The sequence below is a fragment of the Salmo trutta genome, unplaced genomic scaffold, assembly GCF_901001165.1.
Source record: "Salmo trutta unplaced genomic scaffold, fSalTru1.1, whole genome shotgun sequence".
In the NCBI taxonomy this organism is placed as follows: Eukaryota; Metazoa; Chordata; class Actinopteri; order Salmoniformes; family Salmonidae; genus Salmo; species Salmo trutta.
In genome coordinates, this window is record NW_021822764.1 from 20,313 (window position 1) to 30,000 (window position 9,688).

A 9,688-nucleotide genomic window follows, 5' to 3' on the forward strand; every position below is an offset into this window, starting at 1 on the left:
CACCAAGATGATAATAAGGTGAGGTCTCTTCCTTATGGACACCAAGATGATAATAAGGTGAGGTCTCTTCCTTATGGACACCAAGATGATAATAAGGTGAGGTCTCTCCTTATGGACACCAAGATGATAATAAGGTGAGGTCTCTTCCTTATGGACACCAAGATGATAACAAGGTGAGGTCTCTTCCTTATGGACACCAAGATGATAATAAGGTGAGGTCTCTTCCTTATGGACACCAAGATGATAATAAGGTGAGGTCTCTTCCTTATGGACACCAAGATGATAATAAGGTGAGGTCTCTGCCTTATGGACACCAAGATGATAATAAGGTGAGGTCTCTGCCTTATGGACACCAAGATGATAATAAGGAGAGGTCTCTTCCTTATGGACACCAAGATGATAATAAGGTGAGGTCTCTTCCTTATGGACACCAAGATGATAATAAGGTGAGGTCTCTTCCTTATGGACACCAAGATGATAATAAGGTGAGGTCTCTTCCTTATGGACACCAAGATGATAATAAGGAGAGGTCTCTTCCTTATGGACACCAAGATGATAACAAGGTGAGGTCTCTTCCTTATGGACACCAAGATGATAACAAGGTGAGGTCTCTTCCTTATGGACACCAAGATGATAATAAGGTGAGGTCTCTTCCTTATGGACACCAAGATGATAATAAGGTGAGGTCTCTTCCTTATGGACACCAAGATGATAATAAGGTGAGGTCTCTTCCTTATGGACACCAAGATGATAACAAGGTGAGGTCTCTTCCTTATGGACACCAAGATGATAATAAGGTGAGGTTGACCTGCTAAATAAATTACCTCAATATGTCTGTATTCAACCAATCAGGGCTTTGAGCGAACATGAGCTCTCCATTTTCAACAAGGTCTTGAAAAACCTCTTCATACTCCCCATATCTGCATCCCAGAACATCTTCTCAAACTGAGGATGGTCATCACCATTATCACCACCATCACCATCATCATCACCATCATCACCATGGTCATCGTCCTCATCATCAAGGCTTCTCCTCATCATCCACATTATGTAATGCGGTTCCCTCATCTCCTTCATCACGCCATGGTGACTCCTCATTTCCCTCATCTTGTCACGGATTCCCCGCATGACGTCATGGCGACTCCTCATCATCATGACTCCATCGCCATCATCATGGCTTCTCCTGGCTTGGTCTGTAAACGCTGACAGATTGAACTTGAAGTGAACTGGAATGTCCTCAGTGTGGATGTGTTTAAAGAGTTGTCTGCCATCTGCATGTGTCAACAGGTTCACCATCTTCTTTCTCTTCTCCCATCTCTTCATTTCTTTACAATCTTCAGAGTCTACATCCCTAAACGCAGCCGCGTCGCACACAGAGCACAGAGCATTGACCCCGATCTGGCCCAAATCTAATGATCTACACTTGTCTTGTCTATCATAGATAATGGTGAGAGAGAAGGGAATCTGAAATCCATCCTGGTAATTGATTTCATATATCATTGTAGATACCTCGTCATCTTGGGGTAGCTTGAAACGGAAACCATTCTCCCACTGAACTCCCAGGATGTAGTTGATCATCAGAGACATTACCTGGTCTTTGTCTCCCAGCAGATAGATTGTCCTCATAGTCCTGGAACTCTGCTCTCCAAACCTGAGCCTGGCTACTTTACCCACCGGCTGTATCGTCTCCATGGGGATGTCATAAACAGACGGCGAGCCAGAGTGCTTCAGTTTACTCTTTTCTTTTATATCGTCAGCCAATCCTGTGGTCTTTGAGAGAGTGGTGATGATGACTGGTGTGCTCCACTTGCTGATTCCAGCTTCACCACAGTCGTATCTGACTCTCACTGTGTACTTTGTGAGTGACTGCAGTCCGGCGATGATGCAAACGTTGTCTTTGGAAGTCCTCTTCATCCACTCTGCCTCCTCCTCACTCTCTTCTGTGGGCACCTCTTTGTATTCTACCACATAGTTCTGAATCTTGACCCCTTGTCCAATCACAGACGGCGTTGGACAGCATACCATGAGCTCAGAGGAGTAGGCTTTGATTTCAGGCTTACTGGGAGGGCAGGAAGGCAAGGTTCTGATAATGTCACTGACCTCGCTGTCTGGACCAAAGCCTGCTGAACACACGGCTCTGTATTTGAACTTGTATCCTGTACTGGGAAGCAGTCCTGACACTGTGTAGGCTGCGTGGGATTCAGATGTCTTCTCGCTGCTCCATCCACCTTTCTCATCAATACAGTATTCAATCAGGTAGTGGGTGACGTCATGGCCTCCCCTATCAGGAGGGAGCAACTCCAGCGTCACACTGTTGTGAGTTCTGTCACGTGCTGTGGGCTTCTCAGGTTTAGATGGAGGTTCCAAATGCTCGTTTCTTATGGATCCATTCTCATAAAGGTAAATGCTGGCTCCTTCTTGTTCCTTGTTGGGAATGGAGGCCAAGAGGAAACGTGTTTGTGTGGCCTCTTTGTTAGCTTCTGCAAAATCTTTGAAAAGTCCAGCTTGCTTGTCCATGTCATCAAATATGTTATCAGAGTGGTACCAACTTGTCAGACCAGGTTTAACTGGAACTAAGGCTTGTGTGCTCTCAGAGCTTGGGGAATCCAAAGCTGACAGGACAGGGTCCTCGCACCCCAGAGAGGTGAAAGTGAAACATACAACAAGCTTCACCTTTGGGTTCAAGACCTCTTTGTCAAGTTCCCTATTCGATGTGACTATCTTGGTGGAACACGTCTGACTGTAGTCCTCCGTAATCATCCTTAGGAATCGATCAACCACATTAATCTCTCTCTCAATGCGATCCATACATTCACTGAGGATGTTGCTGTTGAAACGGAACTCTTGCTGCTTTTTCAAGAAGTCGGACAACTCCCTCTCTTCCTTTTCTCCCCCTCTAATAGATGGAAGGAGGTCCGCCAAAGTAGTCTTCAAATGTTCTGTGAAACACAGTTTTTTGAAAGTTTTCACTTTGGCATCAATTTCCTTGAAGTATCTTACTGGCTTGCTTCTCATTGCATCATTGCATCTCATCTCTAGCTCACTGAGGTCTTCCAGCGCAGTCTGCCATTGGTCAACTAAGCTTCCACTGATCTGACAAACCATCTGGGCGGCAGTGGGGTCCAATTCTTTTAACGGAAGTAGATTCACTTGCACAGGAACCCCCTCACCTACCTTCTGAGGCAAGGTTTTGTAGGTGTCCATGGCATCTTTAAAAGATACAGGATTGTTTTCCAGGAGAACGTCCCCATGGAATCTACAAGAGAACTTCTCGGTTTTAGTTTCAGAAGTGTTCTTCTTGTCTAAATCACTCTCACCCCCAATAGAAACGTAGGGAACGCTATTAAGCTTCACTTTAAAGTTTCCCTCAATGTCTTTACGGTCCTCGCCACTTGAGACCTCACGATCAAACACAAAGAAAGCATTTGCTCCATAAAGTATACCTGTGACCACATGTGTAGCTATGCCTTCCCTAAAAATCTCCTTGTACTTTATGTGTTCCTGCCCAAGTTGGTTCATGGACAGTTGAGTGTTTTTCTTAGTGGTGGTGTAACAAAGTGTGACTCTCGCCTGATTCTGAGATTCTTTAACATCTTTCAAATACTTAGCTGATCCCTCAACCTTAACCAGCCCTGCCAAACAGCTTGCTTTGAGAGAACCGTTCACATTTAACACAGAGTATTTGTCAGCTGTAGAGTCAGATGTGATGACTTTGAAGTCGGTGAAAGGCTCGTCTGTTGTAATGATGTGCTTTCTGAGTGCTTCCTCGTCCCACAGCGTCAGGCCTGTAATCAGAGGAGACAAACCAAACACTAACAGTTACTTTATTGTGTTTAGGTATGACTGACTTACTGACTGACTGACTGACAGAGAGTGAGTGAGTGAGTAGTGAGCAAGCATGCTACCTGGAATGAGGTGATCATTGCGGCAGTCATACAGCATTCCCAGGGAGAAGGGCCGTCCCAGTGCTGCTAGAGTCAAGGTTCGGTTTGAGCAAGGATCCATAGTAGGAAGTCACTGGTGGTCAGAACAAAACAAACAGAATAACATGACAGCTTTTAGAAATGTTGCTATAAAATGAAAATAAAAAATTGTTGTCTATTAACCACAATGTATCATCACATTAATCACTGTTTCCCTGGATTCAATCACTAAGGAGTCATTCATTATCAATTGAAAATGAACGTCTTTGACCTGCTCCTTTTATGCAACCTACGACGTTTTGATCAGAGCCTACAACTATGTAATATATCTGCGATCCCAGAAATTTGCCAAGGATCCCAAATCCTTGTAATCAAATGTAAAATCTTTTTTTTTTTAATGCTGGTCCTTTGTATCTCAGTTGGTAGAGCATGGCACTTGTATCACCAGGGTAGCGGGTTCGATTCCCAGGACCACCCATATGTAAAATGTCCACTCATGACTGTAAAAGTGTGTGCAAAGCTGTCATCAAGGCAAAGGGTGGCTACTATAACTTCTATGGGCTACGTGGGACGCTAGCGTCCCACCCCCGGTACACACTATCAACAGCCAGTGAAATATCAACGGCGCCAAATTTGAAAACTATTAAATGTCATAATTCAAATTTCTCAAACATACAACTATCTTACACCCTTTGAAAGATAAACATCTCCTTAATCTAACCACGTTGTCCGATTTCAAAAAGGCTTTGCGGCGAAAGCATAAAGTTAGATTATGTTAGGACAGTACTTTGACAAAACATTACACACAGCTATTTTCAATGCAAAGACAGGCGTCACCAAAAGCAGAAAAACAGCTAAAATTATGCACTAACCTTTGACAATCTTCATCAGATGACACTCCTAGGACATTATGTTAGACAATACATGCATTTTTTGTTCTATCAAGTTCATATTTATATCCAAAAACAGCATTTTACAATGGCGTTGATGTTGAGAAAATATTTTCCGTCCAATACCGCCAGTCAATCAGCACAACAAATTAAATAATTACTATTCGAAAACATTGGTAAAATATTATATTGTCATTCAAAGAATTATAGATTAACATCTCGTGAATGCAACCGCATTGCCAGATTTAAAAATAACTTTACTGGGAAATCACACTTTGCAATAAACGAGGTGCTGTGCTCAGAAAAATAGGATAGGCGATACAGGCTAGCGCCATCTTGGAATCATCTAAAATCAAATATACTATTGTAAATATTCCCTTACCTTTGATTATCTTCATCAGAAGGCACTTCCAGGAATCCCAGGTCCATAACAAATGTAGTTTTGCTCGAAAAAGTTCATAATTTATGTCGAAATAGTTCCTTCTTGTTAGCACGTTCTGTAGGCTACTCAAAATGTACGACGCGCGCGGGACTTGTCTTCACGAAAAAATATTTACGTTCGTTCAAACATGTCAAACGTTGTATAGCATAAATCTTTAGGGCCGTTTTCAATCAGAACTTCAATAATATTCAAGGCGGACGATTGCATTGTCTTTTAAAACGTTTCGGAGTGTCCACACATGCAGGCGCGTCATAGTAATATAGGCCATCAGCTTATGACAAACTTTCCAGCCTTCTCGTTCGGTCAGTTTTTACAGGAGAAGACTCAAACCACTTTGTAAAGACTGTTGACATCTAGTGGATGGCGTAGGAAGTGCTAAATGATTAATAAGTCCCTGTGTGTTTCAATGGCAAAGGCTTAAAAGTGATTCAACACATCATATTTCCACTTCCTGTTAGAATTTGTCTCAGGGTTTTGACTGCCATATGAGTTCTGCTATACTTACAGACACCATTCAAACAGTTTTAGAAACGTCAGAGTGTTTTCTATCCAAATCTAATAATAATATCGGTTACGGCAGGCCAAAACCTGAGAAGATTCTATACAGGAAGTGCCCTCTCTGACCATTTCTTGGCCTTCTATAGCCTCTTTATGGAAAACAGAGGATCTCTGCTGTAACGTGACATTTTCTAAGGCTCCCATAGGCTCTCAGAAGGCGCCAGAATGGGGAATGATGACTCTGCAGTACCTGGCTGAAAAACAGTAGCGCATTTGGATAGTGGTCGATCTGAGAACAATGAAACGGGCGCACGCATGCACGTGAAGAGTCCATTTTACATTTTCAGTCTTTGAACAAAAACAATGTCTCCTGGTCGGAATATTATCGCTATTTTACGAGAAAAATCGCATAAAAATTGATTTTAAACAGCGTTTGACATGCTTCGAAGTACGGTAATGGAAATTTTTGTCACGATATGCGCCGGCGCGTCACCTTTCGTTACCCTTCGGATAGTGTCTTGAACACACGAACAAAACGGCGCTATTTGGATATAACTATGGATTATTTGGAACCAAAACAACATTGGGTGTAAACTAAAAGTCCTGGGAGTGCATTCTGACAAAGAACAGCAAAGGTAATCCAATTTTTCTTATAGTAAATCTGAGTTTTGTGAGTACCAAACTTGGTGGGTGTCAAAATAGCTAGCCTGTGATGGCCGGGCTATCTACTCAGAATATTGCAAAATGTGCTTTCACCGAAAAGCTATTTTAAAATCGGACACCGCGATTGCATAAAGGAGTTCTGTATCTATAATTCTTAAAATAATTATGTTTTTTGTGAACGTTTATCGTGAGTAATTTAGTATTTAATATTCTAAGTACATAGCCCTATTTAGACACCCGGCAAGTTTAGCCTTCACCAAAATCACATTTACTATAAGAAAAATGGTCTTACCTTTCCTGTTCTTTGTCAGAATGCACTCCCAGGACTTCTACTTCAATAACAAATGTAGGTTTGGTCCCAAATAATCCATCGTTATGTTCCATCAGCGACGTTTTGTTCGTGAGTTCTAGACACTATCAGAATGGTAAATCACGGTCGTGCGCATGGCGCATAACGTGACAAGAAAATTTGAAATATTCCATTACCGTACTTCGAAGCATGTCAACCTCTGTTTAAAATCAATTTTTATGCAATTTATCTCGTAGAAAAGCGATAATATTCCGATCTGGAATCTGCGTGTCTGTAAACAGAGGGAAAAACAGAAAGGCGGGGGCGGCCAGTGCCCGCGCCTAAGCCCATTGTCCTCTGGTAGACCACTTAGCAAAAGCGCTCGTGTGTTTCAGCCAGGGCTTTGAATTACGTCATTCAGGTTTTTCCCGGGCTCTGAGAGCCCATTGGAGCCGTAGGAAGTGTCACGTAACAGCAGAGATCCTTTGTAATAGATAGAGATGACAAAGAAGGGGAAGAATTGGTCAGACAGGGTACTTCCTGTACAGAATCTTCTCACGTTTTGGCCTACCAAATGAGTTCTGTTATATTCACAGACACCATTCAAACAGTTTTAGAAACTTTAGGGTGTTTTCTATCCATATGTAATAAGTATATGCATATTCTAGTTACTGGGTAGGAGTGGTAACCAGATTAAATCGGGTACGTTTTTTATCCGGCGGTGTAAATACTGCCCCCTAGCCCTAACAGGTTAATTAATTGTTATATATTTTGTCAACGTTTATGATGAGTATTTCTCTAAATTGATGTGCCCATTCACCGGAGGTTTTGGGGTGAATACATTTTCTGAACGTCACGCACCAATGTAAAATGTTTTTTTTTGATATAAATATGAATTTGAAAAAATGAAAAAATGCATGTATTGTCTAACATAAAGTCCTAGGAGTGTCATCTGATGAAGATCGTCAAAGGTTAGTGCATAATTTTAGCTGGTTTTCTGCTTTTGGTGACGCCTGTCCTTGCATTGAAAATGGCTGTGTGTTTATTTTTGTTTAGGTGGTGTCCTAACATAATCTGTTTTGCTTTCGCTGTAAAGCCTTTTTGAAATTGGACAACGTGGTTCGATTCAGGAGAAGTGTATCTTTAAAATGGTGTAAAATAGTAGTATGTTTGAGAAATTTGAATTATGAGATTTTAGTTGTTTTGAACTTGGCGCCCTGCTATTTCACTGGCTGTTGGCGAGTGAACAGCGTCCCACCTGCCCCAGAAAGGTTAATCACTGTTTTCCAGGAAACAATCACTAAGGAGTCATTCATTATCATGAAGTTAAGTGAATATAGTAGAGGTCCTCGCTATATGAGCCATGTTACAATTCCCACCAAGTGGGTTAAGCCTAATGGCGCGATGCGTATGGCGTGTATTGCTCAGAGAAGAGAATTTGTTTAACAAGATAGGTATCAAAATTATTGGCACCCTGTGGTGCTGTCAGGGGCCAACCCTCCTACCATTTCCTCACCAGCACCACAAGCCATGTCATTCGCTCTTGAACGTGCCCATTGGCTTGAAAATGAACGTCTTCGACCTGCTCATTTTATGCAACCTACGACAACTTGATCAGAGCCTAGAACTATATAATTTATCTGTGATCCCAGAAATTTGCCAAGGATCCCAAATCCTTGTAATCAAATGTAAAATCACATTTTTAAATGCTGGTCATTTGTACATTAGCTCAGTTGGTAGAGCATGGCATTGGAATCACTAGGGTAGTGGGTTCAATTCCCAGGACCACCCATATGATAAATGTGTCCACTCATGACTGTAAGTGTGTGCAAAGCTGTCATCAAGGCAAAGGGTGGCTACTTTAAAGAATCTAAAATATATTTTGATTTGTTTATCACTTTTTTGGTTACTACATGATTCCATATGTGTTATTTCATAGGTTTGATCTCTTCACTATTATTCTACAATGTAGAAAATAGTAAAAATAAAGAAAAACCCTTGAATGAGTAGGTGTTCTAAAACGTTTGTCCGGTAGTGTACATGTGAAGTGGGTAAAACAGTATGTAAACATGATTAAAGTGACCATTGTTCAATAACTCATAGGGCAGCAGTCTCTAAGGTGCAGGGTAGAGTACCGGGTTGTAGCCGGTTGTTAACAGGGACTAAAGATCATGGCAGGGTACTGGGTGGAGGCTGGCTAATGGTGACTGTTTAACAGTCTGATGGCCTTGAGATAGAAGCTGTTTTTCAGTCTCTCGGTCCCAGCTTTGATGCACCTGTACTGTCTCCTCCTTCTAGATGGTAGTGGGGTGAACAGGCCGTGGCTCGGGGGGCTGAGGTCTTGGATGATCTTGATTATGTGCCTATAGAGACAAAGTGGAGGAGCAATTCAACGGGTCAGACACAAGGCAGTATGTGACAGGGGCTCCTAACGATCATGGATTATAAAAAGAAAGCCAGCCACATCGCAGTCACCAACGCCACCCTACCGGAGGAACTAAACTCCTTTTTCTCATGATTGGATGACCCTGAGCTGCCGAGGACAACGTAGGCTACATACTCACGGTCTCCACTGAGGACATAAGTCATTTAAACGTGTTAACACTCGCATGGCTGCCGGCCCAAACGGCATTCTTAGTCACACCCTCAGAGCATGTGCAGACCAGCTAGCTGGCTGTTGTGTTCTCTTACGTTTTCAATCTCTCTCTAGCTCAGGCCGCTATTGGCCGCCAACTCTCTAGCTCAGGCCGCCAACTCTCTAGCTCAGGCCGCCAACTCTCAAGCTCAGGCCGCTAACTCAAGCTCAGGCCGCTAACTCAAGCTCAGGCTGCTAACTCAAACTCAGGCCGCTAACTCTCTAGCTCAGGCCGCTAACTCTCTAGCTCAGGCCGCTATTGGCCGCTAACTCTCTAGCTCAGGCCGCTATTGGCCGCCAACTCTCTAGCTCAGGCCGCCAACTCTCAAGCTCAGGCCGCTAACTCAA

The 9,688-nt window shown here is 42.7% G+C and overlaps 1 protein-coding gene across 1 annotated transcript in view; it reads right to left on the reverse strand.

Moving 5' to 3' along the window:
• Window positions 1-840: 840 nt before the first annotated feature.
• Window positions 841-9,688, reverse strand: part of LOC115184222 (uncharacterized) — a 96,410-nt gene continuing 87,562 nt past the window's right edge. The window contains exon 2 of the mRNA XM_029745249.1: window positions 841-3,785. Within this exon, the coding sequence (XP_029601109.1) occupies window positions 841-3,785 (2,945 nt within the window). The remainder of the gene's footprint in view (window positions 3,786-9,688) is intronic.